This window comes from Canis aureus, chromosome 7, assembly GCF_053574225.1.
Source record: "Canis aureus isolate CA01 chromosome 7, VMU_Caureus_v.1.0, whole genome shotgun sequence".
NCBI lineage: Eukaryota > Metazoa > Chordata > Mammalia > Carnivora > Canidae > Canis > Canis aureus.
The window spans coordinates 71,356,201-71,379,961 of NC_135617.1; the positions used below are offsets into that span (position 1 = coordinate 71,356,201).

General features: G+C 50.1%; 3 protein-coding genes and 1 long non-coding RNA gene across 5 annotated transcripts; 1 reads left to right on the plus strand and 3 right to left on the minus strand.

Annotated features, from left to right (window-relative positions):
- Positions 1 to 2,070: 2,070 nt before the first annotated feature.
- Positions 2,071 to 4,563, minus strand: LOC144317766 (heat shock 70 kDa protein 1). The gene has a single exon (XM_077904629.1). It carries the CDS (start codon positions 4,358 to 4,360, stop codon positions 2,435 to 2,437), a length of 1,926 nt encoding a protein of 641 aa, XP_077760755.1. The 5' UTR covers positions 4,361 to 4,563; the 3' UTR covers positions 2,071 to 2,434.
- Positions 4,564 to 7,574: 3,011 nt separating this feature from the next.
- On the minus strand, positions 7,575 to 10,307 carry LOC144317770 (uncharacterized). Its single transcript, XR_013383734.1, has 2 exons — positions 10,017 to 10,307; positions 7,575 to 9,887 (listed from the first exon to the last, which is right to left on the minus strand). It is a non-coding gene; the product is annotated as an uncharacterized LOC144317770 (long non-coding RNA).
- Positions 10,308 to 15,562: 5,255 nt separating this feature from the next.
- LOC144317769 (heat shock 70 kDa protein 1) lies at positions 15,563 to 17,977 on the minus strand. The gene has a single exon (XM_077904632.1). The coding sequence runs from the start codon at positions 17,770 to 17,772 to the stop codon at positions 15,847 to 15,849; it is 1,926 nt and encodes a 641-aa protein (XP_077760758.1). The 5' UTR covers positions 17,773 to 17,977; the 3' UTR covers positions 15,563 to 15,846.
- A 247-nt stretch (positions 17,978 to 18,224) lies between these two features.
- LOC144317768 (heat shock 70 kDa protein 1-like) lies at positions 18,225 to 22,073 on the plus strand. 2 transcript variants are annotated; one of them, XM_077904630.1, is made up of 2 exons: positions 18,225 to 18,316; positions 19,827 to 22,073. In XM_077904630.1, exons 1-2 carry the CDS (start codon positions 18,240 to 18,242, stop codon positions 21,763 to 21,765), a joined length of 2,016 nt encoding a protein of 671 aa, XP_077760756.1. In that variant the 5' UTR covers positions 18,225 to 18,239; the 3' UTR covers positions 21,766 to 22,073. The 2 variants fall into 2 exon arrangements, with proteins under 2 accessions (XP_077760756.1, XP_077760757.1); XM_077904631.1 differs by lacking the exon at positions 18,225 to 18,316 and adding an exon at positions 18,339 to 18,472.
- The last annotated feature ends 1,688 nt before the right edge of the window (positions 22,074 to 23,761 follow it).

Consider the following 23,761-nt stretch of genomic DNA (forward strand, 5'->3'; position numbering starts at 1 on the left):
CCAATTTTGCCAGGCCTTTGGATGGGCTTTGGTAGTGGGCTTTGTGTGGCTCAGTCGATTAAGCATCTGCCTTTAGAGCCTGCTTCTCCCTCTCCCTCTGCCTGGCCCTCCCCTTGCTTGTGCGCAGTCAAAAAAATAAAATCTTAAAAACAAAACAGGCCTTTGGGAACTGGTCCAGAAACCAGAAGAGCTTACTATATTCCTTTTCTAAGCTTTCAAGGAGGGCTTCCGCTACTTCATCATTGCTAAAACGTTTTATTTTCCCAGAGGATAAAGATTTATTGAAAAACAGAACTTGAACTGTAATTTGTTTTTATTTTGTAGTAGTTATTTCCAGCCTCAGTTTTGGGGGAAGCAGGAGGTTAGGATTCTATCAAGCTAAAGAAAATGTTAAGGACATTTAACTGCTACAGCAGAAGAATCCCCTAGGGAAGGACTTGTATGGGAGGAAAGCCCATTTCCTTGATCTTCCCAGCTCTATGCTCTACTTTCAGCTCCTTCTCCTTCATAATTAAATTGGATGTTACTTCAAATTCCTATGGTTTTGAGATTGTCCCTAAAAGGAAAAAGAGGTTACTGATCTTATTAAAAATAGAGTTAAACCGTCACTTAGAACAAGACTCCTAGGAACTCAATGTCAACAGTGTTCAGGCACTGTGGGAAAAAAAAACAAAACAAAAAAACACAGTATTTGTTGCTAATTTTACCCTGGACATAGGGTGACCACTTCCATAAACTAATGCATTGAAAAACTTTACTGAATTAGAAGGTGGGGACATGAGAATTACTGAATTTTACTGGAGCGAAGCAAAGGACCCACTTCATTGCCTTGATCCCCAAACTCTGGGACTCTCTCCCCTCCGTGTCCTTCCTTTGATAACAGCAGCTAGGGTGACCGTGGCAGAACATGTTGCTTGCTTATGCCATGTTTCTGCTCAAAATGATCTAGATCTTTAAAAGTGAGGTCATTCAGATAAATTGCTTTTATTTTATTTATTTTATTTTATTTTATTATTTATTCATGGGAGACATGGAGGGAGAGGCAGAGACACAGGTAGAGGGAGAAGCAGGCTCCCTGTGGGAAGCCCGAGGAGGGCCCAAGGATCACACCTGAGCCAAAGGCAGATGCTCAACCGCTGAGCCACCTAGAGGTCCCACTTTTTTTTTTCGAATTATTTTAAAATGAGACGACCAAATCTAAGGCTAATTTACACTTGGCCACCCAGCTGGGATTTACAGAGCTACACTGTGCATTTGCAACTCATTTTCGCTGTTTTGCACACCCCCAATATCATTCCTAACCTAAATAAAAGACTAGAAGACTCATAGCTTAGAAGGGACAAATTCAGGTCTCTGCACACATTGAGAGCAAGAGAATAAGGAATGATGAACCTCTCTCACCACTGCCTTTATTTTTTAATTTATTTTTTTATCCATTCATGAGAGGCACACAGAGAGAGGCAGAGACATAGGCAGAGGGAGAAGCAGGCTCTCTGCAAGGAACCTGACAGGGGACCAGATTCTGGGATCCCAGGATCACGACCTGAGCCAAAGGCAGCCACCCAACCACTGAGCCACCCAGGCATCCCATCACCACTGCCTTTATTTTTTTTAAAGATTTATTTATTTATTCATTCATTCATTCATACATACATAGAGAGAGAGATAGGCAGAGACACAGGGAAAAGCAGGCTCCACACGAGAAGCCCGACGCGGGACTGGATCCTGGGTCTCCAGGATCACACCCTGGGCCGCAGGCGGCACTAAACCGGTGCGCCACCGGGGCTGCCCCAGCACTGCCTTTAAACACACTTCTCCCCAAAACCATTTTTGCAGCTCCTGTCCCTACTTTTCCCCTAAAAAAAGCACACCCACAAAAATGGGCAGCTGAAATTTTGTTTTCTAGCACAGATGTCACTTACAACCAACAATGAAGTCCCAAATAAATGGCCAAAGCAATGGTACCTCACAGGGTACTTCTCTTCAGAAGTACTTTCCCTCTAACCAGTGTGTAGAATTCAGACATTCCAAGAAGAGTCCAGTATCCCGCCTCAGATAAAATAAGACTCATATTTTTAATGTTTTATTTTTCAAGTATACAAATTGGGGGGAAAAAACCACCAACCAACCAAAAAGGTCATTCCAGGACGACTGGTGTTTACATAGCAAAATTGGACAGAGGGCGGCAGTGTTGACTCATTTCACAGAGAAAAAAAAAGAACTTACAGTACCAACTTAATTTAAATGTAAAGAACTCTACTGAACTAGTATACCACACAAAAAATAAAATAACAAATACTACCAAGTTACAATAAAACTTTAGGATAAACTGAAATAGTAGAAAATTGAAGACAGAAAGAAACCTAGTGCAATAGCAAGGTCCTCAGATCACCTCTGACTTGGAAAGAAAACTGGAGCAAAAAAGGTAAGAGCTCTAATCCACCTCCTCGATGGTGGGGCCAGACCCAGAGCCCCCTTTGGGAGCCTGAGCCCCAAAGCCACCAGCCCCAGGACCACCCGCTCCCTGGTACAGTCCGGTGATGATGGGGTTACACACCTGCTCCAGCTCCTTCCTCTTGTGCTCAAACTCGTCCTTCTCCGCCAAGGTGTTGGCGTCCAGCCAGGAAATCACCTCCTGGCACTTGTCCAGCACCTTCTTCTTGTCGGCCTCGCTGATCTTCCCCTTGAGACCCTCGTCCTCCACCGCACTCTTCATGTTGAAGGCGTAGGACTCCAGGGCGTTCTTGGCAGACACCCTGTCGCGCTGCACCTCGTCCTCGGCTTTGTACTTCTCGGCCTCCTGCACCATGCGCTCGATCTCCTCCTTGCTCAGGCGGCCCTTGTCGTTGGTGATGGTGATCTTGTTGGCCTTGCCCGTGCTCTTGTCCGTGGCCGTGACGTTCAGGATGCCGTTGGCGTCGATGTCGAAGGTCACCTCGATCTGGGGCACGCCCCGCGGCGCCGGGGGGATGCCGCTTAGCTCGAAGCGCCCCAGTAGGTTGTTGTCGCGCGTCATGGCCCTCTCACCCTCGTACACCTGGATCAGCACTCCAGGCTGGTTGTCCGAGTAGGTGGTGAAGATCTGCGTCTGCTTGGTGGGGATGGTGGAGTTGCGCTTGATCAGGGCGGTCATCACGCCCCCGGCCGTCTCCAGCCCCAGCGACAGGGGCGCCACGTCCAGCAGCAGCAGGTCCTGCACGTTCTCGGACTTGTCTCCCATCAGGATGGCTGCCTGCACGGCCGCCCCATAGGCCACCGCCTCGTCGGGATTGATGCTCTTGTTGAGATCGCGGCCGTTAAAGAAGTCCTGCAGCAGCTTCTGCACCTTGGGGATACGGGTGGAGCCCCCCACCAGCACCAGGTCGTGGATCTGGGCCTTGTCCAGCTTGGCGTCGCGCAGGGCCTTCTCCACGGGCTCCAGGGTGCTCCGGAACAGGTCGGAGCACAGCTCCTCGAACCGCGCCCTGGTGATGGACGTGTAGAAGTCGATGCCCTCGAACAGGGAGTCGATCTCCAGGCTGGCCTGGGTGCTGGACGACAAGGTCCTCTTGGCTCTCTCGCAGGCGGTGCGCAGCCGCCTCACGGCTCGCTTGTTCTGGCTGATGTCCTTCTTGTGCTTCCGCTTGAACTCCTCCACGAAGTGGTTCACCAGCCTGTTGTCGAAGTCCTCCCCGCCCAGGTGCGTGTCCCCGGCCGTGGCCTTCACCTCGAAGATGCCGTCGTCGATCGTCAGGATGGACACGTCGAAGGTGCCCCCGCCCAGGTCAAAGATGAGCACGTTGCGCTCCCCCTTGCCGGTCCTGTCCAGGCCGTAGGCGATGGCGGCGGCAGTGGGCTCGTTGATGATCCTCAGCACGTTGAGCCCCGCGATCACCCCCGCGTCCTTGGTGGCCTGGCGCTGCGAGTCGTTGAAGTAGGCCGGCACGGTGATCACCGCGTTGGTCACCGGGTAGCCCAGGTAGGCCTCGGCGATCTCCTTCATCTTGGTCAGCACCATGGACGAGATCTCCTCGGGGTAGAACGCCTTGGTCTCCCCCTTGTAGCTCACCTGCACCTTGGGCTTGTCCCCGTCGTTGACCACCTGGAAAGGCCAGTGCTTCATGTCCGACTGCACCACCGGGTCGCCAAACTTGCGGCCGATGAGCCGCTTCGCGTCGAACACGGTGTTCTGCGGGTTCAGCGCCACCTGGTTCTTGGCCGCATCCCCGATGAGCCGCTCGGTGTCGGTGAAGGCCACGTAGCTGGGGGTGGTGCGGTTGCCCTGGTCATTGGCAATGATCTCCACCTTGCCGTGCTGGAACACCCCCACGCAGGAGTAGGTGGTGCCCAGGTCGATGCCGATGGCCGCGCTCTTAGCCATGCCGGCGTCCCGCTTCCCTGCCCGCGCTCAGGCTCACGTTCAGGTTTCCGAAAGGCGGTCGGGCTCCGCGACGAGGAGGAGCTCGGTCTCTTCTCTTCGGCAGCTGCACACTTGGCGGGATGCGGACGCAGCGGGTCTGCGAAAGGAAAGGTGCTGGGGCGGACGCCGCCGAGACGGCCGCGGTGCCTGCGCAGCTTCGCTGTGTGGCCCCGGCGGGGCGGCTCCGCGCTTATAGCGCTGCCCAGCCCCGCCTCTTCGGTCCCCAGCCAATCACGGGGCTCTGCGGGGCGGCCGGTCGGGAAGATTCCAGCGGTTTCGGCTGGCGTCCCGCCTCCGGGCTCCCTGGGGCCAATGGGCGTCCAGGACGCCGCCCTCCCAGAACTCTCCAGACTCTTCTGGGGTTCTCGGGAAGGGACGGGAATCCTGAGGGCAGGGAGGTAGCGGTGGGACGGGTGGTTGTGGACTCCGCCCCCCAGCCTCTGCCCCCTGCCCCCTCCCCCTCCCGGGCGACGGCGCTGCAGTGCGCAGAGCTTGAAACCGACCCGAGGGACTGACACTGGGCTGTCATTGTAGGGCACGTGGGGTTCAAAGGAGTCTGATGATTTAAGATAGGGTTGAAGGGCTACACGAGTCCGGGGTGGGCGGGGGTGCGCGGGGTACTCCACATACAGAAAGCTTCCGAGTTTCTCCAAGTGGGTGGGGTGTCTGCGGTCACAGAGACTCACTCGGATTGGGCTGTGGCACTGATGGGCCGGGTTTGGGCCCGCTGGCAGAGCGGTCCAAAGGCGTAAGCTGCCTGAGGATTGCCTTGGTTCTCAGCGGCGTTTTCCCTACCTTTGATTTAAAGCGGAAAAGAAATGGAAATATATCGCAGTATAGTTTTGATATCTTTAACCTACACAGATGGAATATTTGGGGATGGGGAATTTGAACTTTTAAAAAGAAAAACAATCAGGTAAACAGGTGGTTATTAAACTGGAGAACGTCCCCCACGACCCGCAAGGAATGAACAGGGTCAAGGGCAGGGGAGGGGGGAAGGGCAGGGCTGGACCTGCTGAACCCCTTTGCCTCTGGCTGGACTCAGGCTGGAGGAAGAAAAACGTTTCCATAGGACTTCAGCTGCTTCTAAGGCCAGTGGGGCTTTCCCGTGTCCCTGTTGTCTTCCCAGCCTGTGGGTCTGGGCCACCCCTTGCCCTCTTTTTGGCCAGGTAATTCCTGGTTACTACTCAGAGCCCAGAATTCGGTCTTCTGCACTCTCCCTGTTGCTAGTAGACCGTCCAGCCTTTGTATTTTTATTTTTTTAAAGCAATTCTTTTTTTTTTAAAGATTTTTAAAAATTCATTCATAGAGAGGCAGAGACACAGGCAGAAGGAGAAGGGAGCTCCATGCAGGGAGCCCGACATGGGACTCGATCCCACATCTCCAGGATCTGCAGGCGGCGCTAAACCGCTGCGACACTGGGGCTGCCCTGTCCAGCCTTTTTAAATGAAATGTAGAGGATGGGGAGCCAGCGAGGGAGAGGAGAGGATATTCAGTCCTCCTTAACAGCATTAGAAGCCACAGCTGTGATGGGGGAACAGAGGACTGGCTGAGGACAAAGCACAAGCCCAGGGCAGCACATTGACAAGTCCTTGAAACAGGCAGAGGGACCTTCCTCTACAGACTCAACTGCCTGGATATTCATACTCTGCTAAGGAGAAAAGGGAATCTTAGCCCGACCCCCAGGATCCTGTAAGTCTACTTTAACATGTAAAAATTCCTTTAGAAAGTTCCTTTATCTCTAAATCCCCAAGATACATGTTGGCAATCATCCCCAAGCACATAGCCCACCCATACACATCTGAAGGGTCTCATGACTCAGGTTTTATTAGGCGGTAATAAGTGACCTTTTCCCAACAATAGCTGGTCCCCTCAAGGTCCTGGAAACCTTGCTTCCAAATTCCTTAGAGAGTACGCTATCCTCAAACCCCTCCCAACTCCCAGGTATATAATCAGCCACTCCTCATGGGCCGGGGCAGCAGCTCTTCCTGCCCACGTGTCTTGTCCCCCTCCTTTAAGAAGACGTCTTATTTTGCCCCCAAGACATCTCAAGAATTCTTTCTTGGTCGTCAGCTCCGGACCTCATCCCACCAAACCTCACCTATATTCCTAAACCTCATCAGCTGGTTGCAGGTAGCCCCTTTTATTTATTTTAAAAACTATTTTAGGGGGAATCCCTGGGTGGCTCAGCGGTTTGGCGCCTGCCTTTGGCCCAGGGCGCCATCCTGGAGTCCCGGGATCGAGTCCCGCATCAGGCTCCCGGCATGGAGCCTGCTTCTCCCTCTCCCTCTGCCTGTGTCTCTGCCTCTCTCTCTCTCTCTCCCTCTGTGTCTATCATAAATAAATAAATCTTAAAAAAAAAAAAAAAAAAGAGGAGCATAGTGAGACCATGAAAAGCCTCACATCTCCTTTAAAAAAAAATAAAATAAAATAAAATAAAATAAAAACTATTTTAGGGATCCCTGGGTGGCGCAGCGGTTTGGCGCCTGCCTTTGGCCCAGGGCGCGATTCTGGAGACCCGGGATCGAATCCCACGTAGGGCTCCCGGTGCATGGAGCCTACTTCTCCCTCTGCCTATGTCTCTGTCTCTGTCTCTCTCTCTCTCTGTGACTATCATAAAAAAACAAAACACTATTTTATTTACTCATGAAAGACAGAGACAGGCAGAGACATAGGCAGAGGGAGAAGCCGGCTCCCTGCGGGGAGCCAGATGCGGGACTCGATCCCGGGACTCCAGGCTCGCGCCCTGGGCCAAAGGCAGGCGTGAAACCGCTGCGCCACCCAGGGATCCCCTATTTATTTATTTTTAAATATTTCATTTATTTATTCATGAGAGACACACGAGAGAGGCAGAGACAGAAGCAGGCTCCACCTGCAGGAAGCCCGACGTGGGACTTGATCCTGGGTCTCCAGGATCAGGCGCTGGGCTGAAGGTGGCGCTAAACCGCTGAGCCACCAGAGCTGCCCAGGTGGTCCCTTTTAAAACAAAGTGGTGGGGAATCCTGATGCTGGATGGTGGGAGGGGTTGATCCTATTCAAGTTCTACTTACAGCTCTTTTAAAATTTGTCATGCATTTAATTCACCCACTTAGTTTCTTACCCTGGCTTCCAACTCCTTGCATGCTATCCTACTTCCTGCTTTGAATACAAACACATTTGATCATTCATTTAGGCCTTTTTTTTTTTTAAGATTTATTTATTTATTTATTTATGATAGACACAGGGAGAGAGAGAGAGAGAGAGAGAGAGAGAGAGGCAGAGACACAGGCAGAGGGAGAAGCAGGCTCCATGCAGGGAGCTTCATGTGACTCGATCCTGGGACTCTAGGGGTCACGCTCTGGGCTGAAGGCAGGCGCTAAACCTCTGAGCGACCCAGGGATCCCTTGGCTTTTTTTTTTTTTTTTTTTTTTTTTTTAATCCTTTGCGGGCATGGAAGAAGACCACGTGTTGGGTGCTTGATTATGAAAACATAAGGGACATTAAAGCAATAGCACCCGGTTCACAACCCACCGAAAATAGACTTCATTGCTGTACACAAATAGTTGAGCACAGAGAACAGAGGGAGAAGACAGTTTTTGTGTGTTTGTTTTTATGAGAAGACAATTTTTGATGAAGGGAAATAATCTTGCTTTTGAACATTTTGCTCAATTGGAATTGCATTCACAATCCCATGTGTGTTTGTGCAGGCAAGTGATAACTTTTTTTTTTTTTACCCTCAGATGTAGCTCCCTAATGAGTCATCTCCTAATCTAGTCAAACTGGTCAAACTGAAGGAATTTTCCATTTCTTTATGCAATCTCTGGAAACTCCCCAAGCTTCGGTCTTCACTCCCCAATGTATCAACACTTCTAGGGACCCTTAACCTCACCTCCTCCTTTTGGAAGCTTCCTTGTCATTAGCTGCTACTAGAGGCAGTTCTGGATTTACTCCTTTCTCTCCACATCTGAAATTTAAAATACTTTTTTATTGGCCGGAAGCAAAGGGTGTCACCGTACCCACTGCCTGGCAGGTAAACATGGTGATAGAACCTCAAATCTTGCTGCTGTTGGTGTAGCAAAAAAAGATTCACTAGAAATGCTGTTTTCCATGAATCATCAGCTACGCCCTGTAGTTGACTTACCTTTTGAGTTAAAATCTCTCTGTGGACTGGTCTGGAAACCCAAACATCTATATTCCTTACCCATTTCCTGACAAGAAGAGAGTCTCCTGAATTTTGTCTTTTACACTGGATGCTTCCCAAAGCAAAAACCCAGTCATGGGTTTAATTGGTTTCTAGGGTGACTGTAAGAACCCCAAGAAACTTTCCAGAATTTTAACTTGACTAATTTTGTAATTAAGTTTTTATTGGGTTTGGCATTTGAAAGGATCAGGTCTCAAGTTGCCCAAGCTGGAGGGGTTGTCCGGTACTTATTTAAGGGTGGGGAATGGAAGAGGCGGAGCCTAGAACTTGGCAGTGCAGAAGTGAGGAGGAGGGGAGCTCATCACCCTGAAGCTGCTGGAGTTTTGGTGTTTTTTTTTTTTTTTCTTTTCTCCTTTTTCCTGCATTTTCTCAAACAGTACTGCTTTCTCCTCAGTTCTTTTCTTTGTTGTTGTTGTTTTTAGATTATTTATTTGAGAGAGAAAGAGGGCATGCAGGGGGGAGGGGCAGAGGGAGAAGCAGACTCCCCGCTGAGCAGGGAGCTGAGGCAGACCCCATCCCAAGACCCTGGGATCACGACCTGAGCGAAGGCAGCCGCTCAACTGAGCCACCGAGGCGCCCCTGGTTCTTTTAGTTGTACAGGATGGTATCATTCTAAGGTTAGAAAAAAGCAAAGGAGATAACTCATAGGAAACCTAGAGCGAAGCCTTTCTAACAAGTCAGTGGCAAATAACATAGTGGCTGGGGAGCACAGCAGATTTCCAGCAGCTTGGGAAAACCTGGGGAAGGATGCGTTTGGAACTGACTCTACTTCCTTAAGACAGTTTTTCTTTTCCTCTGTGTCCTTCTTCACAGTGCAGTACTTGTAAGTGAACCAACACGTCTCTGTATCTCTAAAATAGAATTAACAATATCCATCTTGGGACAGCCCGGGTGGCTCAGCGGTTTAGCGCCGCCTTCAGCCCGGAGCGTGATCCTGGAGACTCGGGATCGAGTCCCACGTCGGGCTCCCTGCCTGGAGCCTGCTTCTCCTCTGCCTGTGTCTCTGCCTCTCTTGCTGCGACTCTCATGAAAAAATAAAATCTTTTTTTTTTTTTAAGATTTTATTTATTTATTCATGAGATACAGAGACAGAGCCCTGGGCTGAAGGCGGCGCTAAACCGCTGAGCCACCTGGGCTGCTCCAAACCTTTTCGTTTTCAAAGAGGAACACAAAGGATCAGAAGTTCAGTGGCTCAGTCCGGCCACCCAAACTGCTCATTATAGGACCGGTGGTTGAACCTGCATGTCCCCATATTCACTGGTTTGGACCCCTCTCACTGCTGGCACATGCATCCTAGCCTTTCATTTTCTGAAGAGAAGGAAGACAAATGGCCACAAAAGGGAGTGAAGTGAATGTCAGGGCTCTGTGGGCTCCGTGACCCACCGCAGCTCGCCTCCTGGCTGCACTCCTGACTCCTCGCCCTCGCCTTGCTCCTACCTTTCCCACCTTCCAGATCCCCCAGCCCCGCCTCTCCTCTTCGGTCAGGAGCAGGGGAGCCCTGTGACTCGGGCTAGGCTGAAACAGTTCACAGAATCTTCTGGAAAGTAAATATAGAGCCATGACTAAGCTTGATGTCCTAGGGCGGGGTTGGGGTGTTGGATAGTTGGTTGAAACGTGTTCTTACGAGTCCGTCCCCACCCCCAAACGGAAAACTCCAGAAAGCTCCGGACAGGAGTTAAAAAGGGCCGGAGCGTCAGCCAGCGGGCTTCGGGCGGGGGCGGCGGGGGCTGCGGGGGTGCGGGGGGCGCGGGGGTGCGGGGGTGCGGGGGGTGCGGGGGCGCGGGGGCGCGGGGGCGCGGGGGCGCGGGGCGCGGGGGCGGGAGGCCGGTCAGGAGGCGAGCGGGGAGGGGCGGAGCGCGCGGGCGGCCGCGGGACCTCACGGGTGGCCGCAGAACTGCCTGGCCTGGACGGCGTTTTCCGATTGTTTCCAAGACGGGGTGAAAAGAGGAGAAAGGCGAGATGGCCACAGTGACTCTCACACCAGCTAACCGGTGCGACGAAAGCCCTGAAAAGTCTGGCAACCCCTACAAGGAGCGGGAGGCACCGGTGGCCGGCGCCGGAAGGGGAGGCCCCAGAGCCCGAGGGGCCGCGCGGCACTGAGGTCCCTGCCGGCCTCGCTGCTCGCCGGCGGCGGCTCCCGGTTCCCGTGGGGAGGCCGTGGGAGGTGCTTCTCGTCTTCTGGACTCCGTGTTCCCGCCGCCCTGAGGCCCCCGGGCCGCATCCTCCCTGCTCGACGCGGCCGGCGGGGCGGGGCGGGCGGGGCGGCCTCAGGCCGAGCGCGGCCGGGGAGGGGCGGGGTTGGCGGCGCCGCTAGAGGTGACCCCGGGCCCACCTAGGCTTTGCGGTTAAAGGTGCAGGATCGTCCTCGTTTCTCATCCTCACCTAAAATAACCCTATCTCCTGTTTTAACCAAAAGCTGTGATCCCTGCCCACTTCTCTCATATAAACTTGTTGTTTTGGTTATCTTTGTCTTTCTTTCTTTTTAAAGATTTTATTTATTTATTCATGACAGACAGAGGCAGAGGGAGCAGCAGGCTCCACGCAGGGAGCCCACGTGGGACTCGATCCCGGGTCTCCAGGACCACGCCCCGGGCTGCAGGCGGCGCTAAACCGCTGCGCCACCGGGGCTGCCCGTTTTGGTTATCTTTTCATTTTGGATGACAATCCAGTTAAAGGCCAGAAGTAACAGTATAAATGTTCCTAGTAAAGCGGTATCTTGGGTTCAAAGGGCATATAAAGCCAGTCGCGCTGACCTAGCCGCTGGCCTTCCGAGAGCTGCCATGGAGGGAGAAGTGGGATTGTAAAGGAATTAGGGAAAGTATTCTATTTTAAAAAATTATTCCCCTACCCCCAACGGTTACTTTCCCTCCGTGTACCTCCCCTATGGCCAGTTTATTTTCTTACTTGAGACAGCACTTTCTCCAGGATGGCACTGCATTCCTTTTATTTATTTATTTATTTATTTATTTTTTAAAGATTTTATTTATTCATTCATGATAGTCACACAGAGAGAGACAGAGACACAGGCAGAGGGAGAAGCAGGCTCCATGCACCGGGAGCCCGATGTGGGATTCGATTCCGGGTCTCCAGGATCACGCCCCAGGCCAAAGGCAGGCGCCAAACCGCTGCGCCACCCAGGGATCCCTGCATTCCTTTTAAATATATAGTTTCATTTGCATGATTTCCTTGACCTTACAAAGTGATTTCAGTCCAAGGAGTGAGGAGATGCGGGCTATAAGGTCTTACATTGTTTTCTTAATAAAACACCCATTCAATAAGTTGACTAATCTGGCCACAGGAACTTATTTTCTCCAGGCTTATTTCTGGAGATTTCCCTCAACTCTCTTATCAAAGGTGTTTGGTAGGTCCTTCCCAATCTCCACCGTTTTCTATCCACCCTCCCTGTCCTCTACCACCTACTATTGGTAGTGGCTGTTGGCTTGAAGAGTCACTCTGTTATCCGCAAAGGACAGTCACAAACGTTCCTGCTGCTCTAAGGGAAATGAGGTCCTGTGGCAAATGCATATCCTCGCGAAGACTGATGTACATCATGGCAGGAGTCCACACCCCTAGAGTTCAACTGTCTTGAAGGTTAAAGGTGCCTTTATAAGCTGGCCTGGAAGCATAAACATCTCTTGAATCTCCATTTCCATACTTCGGGACAAAGTATAGATAGATAGATAGATAGATAGATAGATAGATAGATAGATAGATACAGATATAGATATAGATATGCCATTCCCATAACACTGATTTTCTTCAGAAGCTACTATTTACTAAAAGATTTAGTGGGCTCTGAAGAACACCACATAAACTCCGAAAAATGCTCTTATGGAATGTTGACTGAGGCCATTTTATTGATCTATTTAAATATTTTACTTATTTGACAGAGTGAGAATACAAGCAGGGGGAGAGGCAGAGGGAGCAGCAGGCTCCCCGCAGAGCAGGAAGCCCAATGCAGGGCTGGATCCCAGCACCCTGGGATCATGACCAGAGCTGTAGGCAGACACTTAACCCACTGAGCCACCCAGGTCCCTCTAAGTAAGACCATTAAAAAAAAAGGGGGGGGATCCTTGGGTGGCGCAGCGGTTTAGCGCCTGCCTTTGGCCCAGGGCGCGATCTTGGGGAGACCCGGGATCGAATCCCACATCGGGCTCCCAGTGCATGGAGCCTGCTTCTCTCTCTGCCTATGTCTCTGCCTCTCTTTCTGTGTGACTATCATGAATAAATAAATAAAATCTTAAAAAAAAAAGAGATTAAAGAATAAAAAATTAAGAAATTTTAATTAAGACAATTGAGTAGAATTCACAATGATCTATCCAGTATATTCACAATGATCTGCAAACACCATCTCTATCCTGTTCCAAACAACTTTGTAACCTCCAGGGGTTACAAAGGTTAAAGGGGTTCACTCCCCAAGCCTTGAGGATTACTGTAGGGCCTTTTCCAACAAGGGTTGTGAAGGGGATTATTTCTAGAATGCTAGCAGCTAGGATGTGATGTATCTCAAAGGGAAAGTACGGCATGGGAAGGAAGCCTGTAGTAGGTCTTCTCTCTTCTAAGTTGCCCCTGTTGTCAATCCTAGTGTTTATCTAATTGTTTAGGATCCTATATAGACCAAGGGGTACTGACTGTGAAACCTAAGATGGAAACAACCCAGAACTAGGCACATTAAAAAGCAAAAGCCTAGTTTACCTGGGACAGTCTGGCAGAAACTGAAAACCAGAGTTGGAACCCAGGATTAACCCCTTTGCTGAACTGGAATTTTTTTTTTAACTACTTAGGTAATTTTATTTAAAAAAATATTTTATTTATTCATGAGAGACAGAGAGAGGTGGAAACATAGGCAGAAGGAGAAGCAGGTTCTCTGTGGGGAGCCTGATGTGGGACTGGATCCCAGGATCCCGGGATCATGACCTGAGCCAAAGGCAGACCCTCAACCACCAAGCCAACCAGGTGCTCCCACTTAAGTAATTTTAGTTAAGCCAGTAACATTTTTTTCAGGCCAAATGGGAGCATGCATTTATTATATTTTTTAGGATTTTAAAAAATTGTATTGAAATTCAATTAACATCTAATGTATTTTTCGTTTCAAAGGTAGAGGTCAGTGACCCATCAGTCTTATATAATACCCAGTGCTCATTACTTCACATACCTTCCTTAATGTCCATCACCCAGTTAACCCGTCCCCCCACCACCACCCCCAGCCTTGCCCTCCGGTGACCCTCAGTTTATTTCCTATGATTAAGAGTCTCTTATAGGGCCGCCTGGATGGCTCAGCGATTGAACATCTACCTTGGGCTCACGGCATGATCCCGGCGTGATCCCAGGGTTCTGGGATGGAGTCCCACATCTGGCTCCCTGCAGGGAGCCGGCTTCTCCCTCTGCCTCTTTCTCTCTGATGAGTGAATAAATAAAATCTTTAAAAGTATACTTAAAGGAGGGATCCCTGGGTGGCGCAGCGGTTTGGCGCCTGCCTTTGGCCCAGAGCGCGATCCTGGAGACCCGGGATCGAATCCCACATCAGGCCTCCCGGTGCATGGAGCCTGCTTCTCCCTCTGCCTATGTCTCTGCCTCTCTCTCTCTGTGACTATCATAAATAAATAAAAAATTAAAAAAAAAAAAGAATAAAAAGTATACTTAAAGGGGATCCCTGGGTGGCTCAGCGGTTTGGCGCCTGCCTGTGGCCCAGGGCGCGATCCTGGAGTCCCTGGATCGAGACCTGCGTCGGGCTCCCGGCATGTAGCTTGCTTCTCCTTCCTCCTGTGTCTCTGCCTCTCTCTATATATATCATAAAAATAAATAAATTTAAAAAATATACATATATTTTAAAAAGGAGTCTCTTATAGTTTGTCTTCCTCTCTAATTTTGTCTTGTTTTTTTTTCTCTCATCCCATGATCCTGTTTTATTAAATTCCACATATGAGGGAGTTAACATAACTGCCTTTCTCTGACTTATTTTGTTTAGTGTAATATTCTCTAGTTCCATCCACATCTTGCAGATGTAAACCAGTGACTTTTAAGTCTCCTGTGTTCACCTGGACAAGTTAAACACTACCTCACCTCCGAGTGGTGGAATAAAGATTCATAAACACATAAAAGGCCCTAAAACAGCGCCTGGGACATAAAAGCACTGAAATATTGGGTCCTGGGGCACCAAACTAAATGACACTTCCTTGCAGATACTCACTGGATATTTAAAACATAAATAACTTTGGGAGAAATGTGACATTTCTCAGTAACCTCTCAGAAATGAGAACTATAGACTGCGGCATCAAGCCAGACTCTTTCATTTTAATATATGAGAACTAGAGGTCAGAGCGGCCAGTACATAACTGGGCAAGCCAGTGCTCACAGTTCCTCACTACTAATTTAGGACTCACCTGGTTTTTGTTTGTTTGTTTTTAAGATTTTATTTATTTGTTAATGAGAGACACACAGGCAGAAGAGAGGAGGCGGCTCCATGCAGGAAGCTGGATGTAGGACTTGACCCCCCAGGACTCCAGGATCACACCCTGGGCAGAAGGCAGGCACTCAACAGTTGAGCCACTCAGGCGTCCTGTCCTTCACCTGTTCTTTCATGCTGAAACCATTATGGCTTTGACACAAGTGAACTTACAGGAAAGGGCAGCCAGGAGCTTCCACCTCTGCCTCTCCCTTTTGCCAGCTTGTCCAGGAACATTCCTCATACACCCTTTCCCAGACACCCTTACGAAGGGTCAACACCCTCCCTCCCCAACAAACTTGAGAACACTAGGTCAGTAGCCCTTAAATTTTTCTATACCCACAAACCCAACCCACTCAAAATAAGCTGTTTTTTAAAAATCTCTCAAGAATACCATTTATCTAAAAGAAAGGGATTACAATGGGCTTTACTTCTCCAGATCCCTGGCCATTATCTAAGATACAAAGTACACCATTCAATTTTAAACCAAAGAGAACCTATCCAGACTCTTCTAATCTCAAAATAAAACACAGAAGCAGGCAAGACAAATGATTGAGTTTATTTACTCTGCAAAAATCAGTTATAACAAAGGCCCAGGTTCAACGTCAATACTACAAAAAAGAAAAAAAATGGCAGTATAAATTCTTCCTACATTTGGACTCTAAAAAAAAAAGGAACTTCATAACTTCACCAAAAGTCAGTTGAAACTTTGCAAACAACTTGCAGAGTTGAGACTGATGAAACACAGACATATAAGGCAATGTTAGAATCCTTAATCCTAACCGTTTCTGACACAAACAGGAACAATCTGGGGAAGAAGTCCTAATCCACCTCCTCGATGGTGGGGCCAGACCCAGAGCCCCCTTTGGGAGCCTGAGCCCCAAAGCCACCAGCCCCAGGACCACCCGCTCCCTGGTACAGTCCGGTGATGATGGGGTTACACACCTGCTCCAGCTCCTTCCTCTTGTGCTCAAACTCGTCCTTCTCCGCCAAGGTGTTGGCGTCCAGCCAGGAAATCACCTCCTGGCACTTGTCCAGCACCTTCTTCTTGTCGGCCTCGCTGATCTTCCCCTTGAGACCCTCGTCCTCCACCGCACTCTTCATGTTGAAGGCGTAGGACTCCAGGGCGTTCTTGGCAGACACCCTGTCGCGCTGCACCTCGTCCTCGGCTTTGTACTTCTCGGCCTCCTGCACCATGCGCTCGATCTCCTCCTTGCTCAGGCGGCCCTTGTCGTTGGTGATGGTGATCTTGTTGGCCTTGCCCGTGCTCTTGTCCGTGGCCGTGACGTTCAGGATGCCGTTGGCGTCGATGTCGAAGGTCACCTCGATCTGGGGCACGCCCCGCGGCGCCGGGGGGATGCCGCTTAGCTCGAAGCGCCCCAGTAGGTTGTTGTCGCGCGTCATGGCCCTCTCACCCTCGTACACCTGGATCAGCACTCCAGGCTGGTTGTCCGAGTAGGTGGTGAAGATCTGCGTCTGCTTGGTGGGGATGGTGGAGTTGCGCTTGATCAGGGCGGTCATCACGCCCCCGGCCGTCTCCAGCCCCAGCGACAGGGGCGCCACGTCCAGCAGCAGCAGGTCCTGCACGTTCTCGGACTTGTCTCCCATCAGGATGGCTGCCTGCACGGCCGCCCCATAGGCCACCGCCTCGTCGGGATTGATGCTCTTGTTGAGATCGCGGCCGTTAAAGAAGTCCTGCAGCAGCTTCTGCACCTTGGGGATACGGGTGGAGCCCCCCACCAGCACCAGGTCGTGGATCTGGGCCTTGTCCAGCTTGGCGTCGCGCAGGGCCTTCTCCACGGGCTCCAGGGTGCTCCGGAACAGGTCGGAGCACAGCTCCTCGAACCGCGCCCTGGTGATGGACGTGTAGAAGTCGATGCCCTCGAACAGGGAGTCGATCTCCAGGCTGGCCTGGGTGCTGGACGACAAGGTCCTCTTGGCTCTCTCGCAGGCGGTGCGCAGCCGCCTCACGGCTCGCTTGTTCTGGCTGATGTCCTTCTTGTGCTTCCGCTTGAACTCCTCCACGAAGTGGTTCACCAGCCTGTTGTCGAAGTCCTCCCCGCCCAGGTGCGTGTCCCCGGCCGTGGCCTTCACCTCGAAGATGCCGTCGTCGATCGTCAGGATGGACACGTCGAAGGTGCCCCCGCCCAGGTCAAAGATGAGCACGTTGCGCTCCCCCTTGCCGGTCCTGTCCAGGCCGTAGGCGATGGCGGCGGCAGTGGGCTCGTTGATGATCCTCAGCACGTTGAGCCCCGCGATCACCCCCGCGTCCTTGGTGGCCTGGCGCTGCGAGTCGTTGAAGTAGGCCGGCACGGTGATCACCGCGTTGGTCACCGGGTAGCCCAGGTAGGCCTCGGCGATCTCCTTCATCTTGGTCAGCACCATGGACGAGATCTCCTCGGGGTAGAACGCCTTGGTCTCCCCCTTGTAGCTCACCTGCACCTTGGGCTTGTCCCCGTCGTTGACCACCTGGAAAGGCCAGTGCTTCATGTCCGACTGCACCACCGGGTCGCCAAACTTGCGGCCGATGAGCCGCTTCGCGTCGAACACGGTGTTCTGCGGGTTCAGCGCCACCTGGTTCTTGGCCGCATCCCCGATGAGCCGCTCGGTGTCGGTGAAGGCCACGTAGCTGGGGGTGGTGCGGTTGCCCTGGTCATTGGCAATGATCTCCACCTTGCCGTGCTGGAACACCCCCACGCAGGAGTAGGTGGTGCCCAGGTCGATGCCGATGGCCGCGCTCTTAGCCATGCCGGCGTCCCGCTTCCCTGCCCGCGCTCAGGCTCACGTTCAGGTTTCCGAAAGGCGGTCGGGCTCCGCGACGAGGAGGAGCTCGGTCTCTTCTCTTCGGCAGCTGCGGACGCAGCGGGTCTGCGAAAGGAAAGGTGCTGGGGCGGACGCCGCCGAGACGGCCGCGGTGCCTGCGCAGCTTCGCTGTGTGGCCCCGGCGGGGCGGCTCCGCGCTTATAGCGCTGCCCAGCCCCGCCTCTTCGGTCCCCAGCCAATCACGGGGCTCTGCGGGGCGGCCGGTCGGGAAGATTCCAGCGGTTTCGGCTGGCGTCCCGCCTCCGGGCTCCCTGGGGCCAATGAGCGTCCAGGACGCCGCCCTCCCAGAACTCTCCAGACTCTTCTAGGGCTCGCTGGAGCTGGCAAGGCTTGGGGAGGTGGGAGGGGCTGGAGGGGCTGGCAGGGCTGGAGGCGGGGTGGGGGCGGTAGTGATGACGCCGCTACCCCATACGCGCGTTACAATGAGGGCGCTGCCTCTGACATCATGGGCTAGCGAGGAATCAGGCTGGTAGGACAGGACCGAGTCCGCTCAAAGTTGTAGGGCGGGGCGGGTGGGGGGTGGGGGAACACCGGCTGCGCAGTTTGGATGTTGACGGAGCCCCCACCGAGAGGGGCTCCGCAATCAGGATCTTATCAAACTGGATCGAAGGCGGCGGGACAATAGGTGAGCCTGGAGGGCTCTCCTTGAGATGGAATGGCAATAGGCAAGATTAATAGATCCATTTGAGAAAGTGCTGGAGGGTTCTGTAGTTTCCGTCTAATACGGGGATATTGACCAATCAGGGTAGGGGAGTCCTTTGGTAAGTGCCAAAGTGCGTGGAACTTGTCAGAGCTGCTGGAAAGAGGTGGAGGAGCTGAAATGTTTGTGTCTTCAGATGGGCGTTTTATCCAGAGGAGACTGGGGAAAGAGATTGCCTGTCGTGCTCAATCTCATTTGAGAAAATTTGTGAAGGGTTTGATCGGGTTCCTAGCAGCCGTTTCAGACTGGCCCAATATTACTCCCAACAAATAGAGGGTGAAGGAGCTGTGGAAGGCAGCGAAACCAAAGGGTGGAGATCAGTGTCTCTTGAAGAGACCAGAACATAATATAATCTTAGTTCTGCAGGAGACAGGTACAGTCTCAGAATAAAATGTCACAGAAAAGAAATGGGACACTTGAATTAGTGCTGTGGAAATTGAACACAATGTATGCCAATTGCCTCCCACTTACTTCCAGCTTGCTAGGAATACTTTAGTCCAAAAAGCACTGTGTGAAAGAAGGAACTGGAAAAAGATACTTGTACACCAGGAAAATACCTGTACTCCGATTTTATGGCAGCATTATTCACAGTAGCCATAGGGTAGAAGCAGCCTGAGTAGTATTCATTCCCAAGGAGGGCATATGTATTATATACATATAATATACATATAATTCTTTTTTTATATACATATAATTCTTAAGAAATAAACACTGATACATGCTGTAACACAGATGAACTTTGAGGGTATCTTTTTATTTTTAAGAAATTTTTATTTCTTTATTCATGAGAGACACACAGATAGGCAGAGACATAGGCAGAGGGAGAAGGAGGCTCCTCACAGGGAGCCCGATTTGGGACTCGATTCCCAGGACCCCAGGATCACAAGCTGAGCCAAAGGCAGACACTCAACCACAGAGCCACTCAGGTGCTCCTGAGGATATCTTTCTAAGTGAAATAAGCCAGGCACAGAAGGTATTTATTATATAATTCTATTAATTTGAAGACTTACAGTAGTCAAATTCATAAAGAGGAAGTACAATAGTGGTTGCCAGGGATTGGGGGGAAGGGGAATGGAGAGTTGTTTAATGAGTATTGAATTTTGGTTTTGCAAGTTAGAAAGATTTCTGGAGGTTGGTCAACAATGTGAATTACCTTACTGCTGAAAACTGTGCTTAAAAAATGGTTAAGATGGTAAATTTCAAATTATGTGTATTTTACCACAATTGAAAGTAATTTAAAAAGCACTCTGCCAAAACTGTATCTCACTTTTTTTCTCAGGCCTCGGAAGACCATGGCTGTTGCTAAGGGAATGGCAATCGGCATCGACCTGGGCACCACCTACTCCTGCGTAGGGGTGTTCCAGCACGGCAAGGTGGAGATCATTGCCAATGACCAGGGCAACCGCACCACCCCCAGCTATGTGGCCTTCACTGACACTGAACGGCTCATCGGGGATGCGGCCAAGAACCAGGTAGCCATGAATCCCCAGAACACTGTCTTTGATGCCAAACGTCTGATTGGCAGGAAGTTTAATGATCCTGTAGTACAATCAGACATGAAACTTTGGCCTTTTCAAGTAATTAATGAAGGAGGCAAGCCCAAGGTAATGGTATCCTACAAAGGGGAGAAAAAAGCTTTCTATCCTGAGGAAATCTCTTCTATGGTACTGACAAAGATGAAGGAGACCGCTGAAGCTTTTTTGGGCCACCCCGTTACCAATGCTGTGATCACTGTACCAGCTTATTTCAATGATTCTCAACGCCAGGCCACCAAGGATGCAGGTGTGATTGCAGGTCTCAATGTGCTAAGAATTATCAATGAACCCACAGCTGCTGCCATTGCATATGGCTTAGATAAAACTGGTCAGGGAGAGAGACATGTCTTGATCTTTGATCTAGGTGGAGGCACATTTGATGTGTCCATTCTGACCATAGATGATGGAATTTTTGAAGTAAAGGCCACAGCCGGAGATACACACCTGGGTGGTGAGGACTTTGACAACAGGCTTGTGAGCCACTTTGTGGAGGAGTTCAAGAGGAAACACAAGAAGGACATTAGCCAGAACAAGCGAGCGGTGAGGCGGCTGCGCACCGCCTGTGAGAGGGCCAAGAGGACCTTGTCGTCCAGCACTCAGGCCAACTTGGAAATTGATTCACTTTATGAAGGCATCGACTTCTACACGTCCATTACCAGAGCCCGGTTTGAAGAGTTGTGTGCAGACCTGTTTAGAGGCACTCTGGAACCTGTGGAGAAGGCTCTTCGGGATGCCAAGATGGATAAGGTTAAGATCCATGACATTGTGTTAGTAGGGGGTTCCACTCGTATCCCTAAGGTTCAGAGGCTGCTGCAGGACTACTTTAATGGTCGTGATCTCAACAAGAGCATCAATCCCGATGAGGCGGTGGCCTATGGGGCGGCTGTGCAGGCAGCCATCCTGATGGGAGATAAGTCTGAAAAGGTACAAGATCTGCTTTTGTTGGATGTGGCTCCCTTGTCCCTAGGGTTAGAGACAGCTGGGGGTGTCATGACTGTCCTGATCAAGCGCAACTCCACCATCCCCACAAAGCAGACACAGATTTTCACCACCTATTCAGATAACCAGCCTGGGGTATTGATTCAGGTGTACGAGGGCGAGAGGGCTATGACCCGAGACAACAACCTGCTGGGGCGTTTCGACCTGACTGGAATCCCTCCTGCACCCAGGGGAGTGCCCCAGATTGAGGTGACCTTTGACATTGATGCCAATGGTATTCTCAATGTAACAGCCATGGACAAGTCCACGGGCAAGGCCAACAAGATCACCATCACCAATGACAAGGGCCGCCTGAGCAAGGAGGAGATTGAGCGCATGGTTCTGGATGCTGAGAAGTATAAAGCCGAGGATGAGGTTCAGAGAGAGAAAATCTCTGCAAAAAATGCTTTGGAATCTTACGCTTTTAACATGAAGAGTGCTGTGAGTGATGAAGGCTTAAAGGGCAAGATTAACGACTCTGATAAAAAGAAAATACTGGATAAATGTAATGAGGTCCTCTCGTGGCTGGAGGCCAATCAACTGGCTGAGAAAGAGGAGTTTGATCATAAGAGAAAGGAATTGGAGCAGGTGTGTAACCCAGTCATCACAAAGCTCTACCAGGGAGGATGCACTGGGCCTTCCTGCGGGACGGGGTATACTCCTGGAAGGGCTGCCACAGGCCCCACCATTGAAGAAGTAGATTAATCTTATCTGAAGATGGAGGGTTCTAGGGTGCCTCTAAGTTGAATTTTGTTCCCCTCATCTTCAAATATTGTTATGATTCTTGAATTGACTGGTTTTGAACCTAAGTTAACCATCCTTTTCGGATGCTGACAAAAGAGTCTTGTATACCATCTTTTCACAATCCCTGTTTCTGACTCTTAAGAAAACTAGGCCGCCCTTTGAACCATTTGATGAATTTGAATGTCTGTTATTTATTTCCAACTTCCCCATCTTTCTTCTTCTTATGTGGATGGTTATTTGTCACTCAGTAAATTTGTTCCTAAAACAAATTTCTTCTGGTATCTTGATTTATTAATTATTATTATTCAGATTTTATTTATACATGAGAGACAGTGAGGCAGAGACATAGTCAGGGAAAAAGAAGCAGGCTCCCTGCAGGGAGCCTGATGTGGGACTCAATCCTAGGACCCTGGGATCACCACCACTTGAGCCAAAGGCAGACGTTCAACCACTAAGCCACCCAGGTGCCCCAGGTTTTATTATTATTATTATTATTATTATTATTATTATTATTATTATTTAGGTTTATTATTTTTAAAGTTTCTTTCTGTTTTTTTTTATTTATTTGTTTTTAAAGACTATTTATTTGTTTTTAAAGACTTACGAGAACATATGTACATGCACTAGTATGAATGAGCACGCTGAAGGGAGGGGCAGAGGGAGAGAGAAACCCTAGCTGGAGCACACTAGACTCAGATCCTGAGGCAGGGCTTCATCCCACCACCCTGAGATCATGACCTGAGCAGAAACCAAGGGTCAGCCACCCAATTGACTGAACCCACCAAGAGCCACTCTTTTTATTTGTTTAAGTTTATTCATAGAAGTCATCTCTAGACCCAATGTGGGGCTTGAACTCGTGACTCAGAGTTGAAGAGTTGAGTGTTCTTTCGACTGAGCCATCCAGGCACCCCTCTTCTGGTATCTTTAGACTTTGAGTGTAAGGATGTTTAGACTGAGTTTACCTTGAAATGTAAGGCAAAGAAGAGCTAGCTCATGGAGACAGTGCGTTTGTGGTCTGATTGTGATGATTGTAGATGATTCATTAAACTGGTAAGGGGAAAGTATTCAAATTTTCATGAGCTAATTGTTTCAAGCAGGAAAGTAATTTTTGATCATCAGGCACCTTTAGCTCTGGCCACAGCAATTGCTAACTATAGTTTCTGCTTACACTCGGTGATAGACTGGTTTAGGGGCTTAGGGCTCAGCTGGGGGAACAAACTTCTGCCTGATGTCCTTATGCCACTTATAGGTGGGGCCTAGGAGATCCAACATCTATCTGTGCGCTCAGAGAGTCTGTTATTACATCCTTGACGTGCCAAAAACAGTTTTACGACAAACTGCTAAGGAATGGGTACTTTTCTGCAAGATGAGAAAGGGAGGATTTAGTAGTCATATTCTTGAAAAAAAATCTTTTTCACCTATTGTGTCATAATATCACATATTTATAAAACTCTTAGGGGTGTGAATATAGAAGCCTGTGTAACTCTGCACTTGTGTCCCTGTGTTTGAGGGGGCATATTTGGAAGTGAAATGTTAGAATAGGAATTTCTACCCAAGCAAGCTTCTGTTTGGTTTTATTCAGTCCTTTCCAGGGTAGCCTAGGTATGAGGGTGTAAGAAATATGGACTGAGAGTGCATCCTTGGGAGAAACAGATTTATCGGGAACCTCTGACAAAATCAAGATTAGTGTTCAGGCACCTGATCTCAGGGTTCTGCAACATCTTATTTTTTAAACTTTTTATCCAAGTGTAACGGATATAGAAAAATGTACAAATCAGGAGTTTTCGCAAATTCCTCGACAGTTTTCTTTGTTTTTTAAGGATTTATTTATTTATTTATTCATGATAGACCTAGAGAGAGGCAGAGACACAGGCAGGGAGTGAAGCAGGCTTCTTGCCGGGAGCCCGACGCGGGACTCGATCCCGGGTCTCCAGGACCACGCCCTGGGCCAAAGGCA

What these genes read in the sequence shown, in the direction of transcription:
- LOC144317766 (XM_077904629.1), bottom strand. Translation starts at nt 4,360, where the DNA reads ATGGCTAAGAGCGCGGCCATCGGCATCGACCTGGGCACCACCTACTCC.
- LOC144317769 (XM_077904632.1), bottom strand. Translation starts at nt 17,772, where the DNA reads ATGGCTAAGAGCGCGGCCATCGGCATCGACCTGGGCACCACCTACTCC.
- LOC144317768 (XM_077904630.1), top strand. Translation starts at nt 18,240, where the DNA reads ATGACGCCGCTACCCCATACGCGCGTTACAATGAGGGCGCTGCCTCTG. An exon ending in GCTAGCGAGGAATCAGGCTG is followed by an intron (nt 18,317 to 19,826) that starts GTAGGACAGGAC and finishes TTTTTTTCTCAG; the next exon opens with GCCTCGGAAGACCATGGCTG.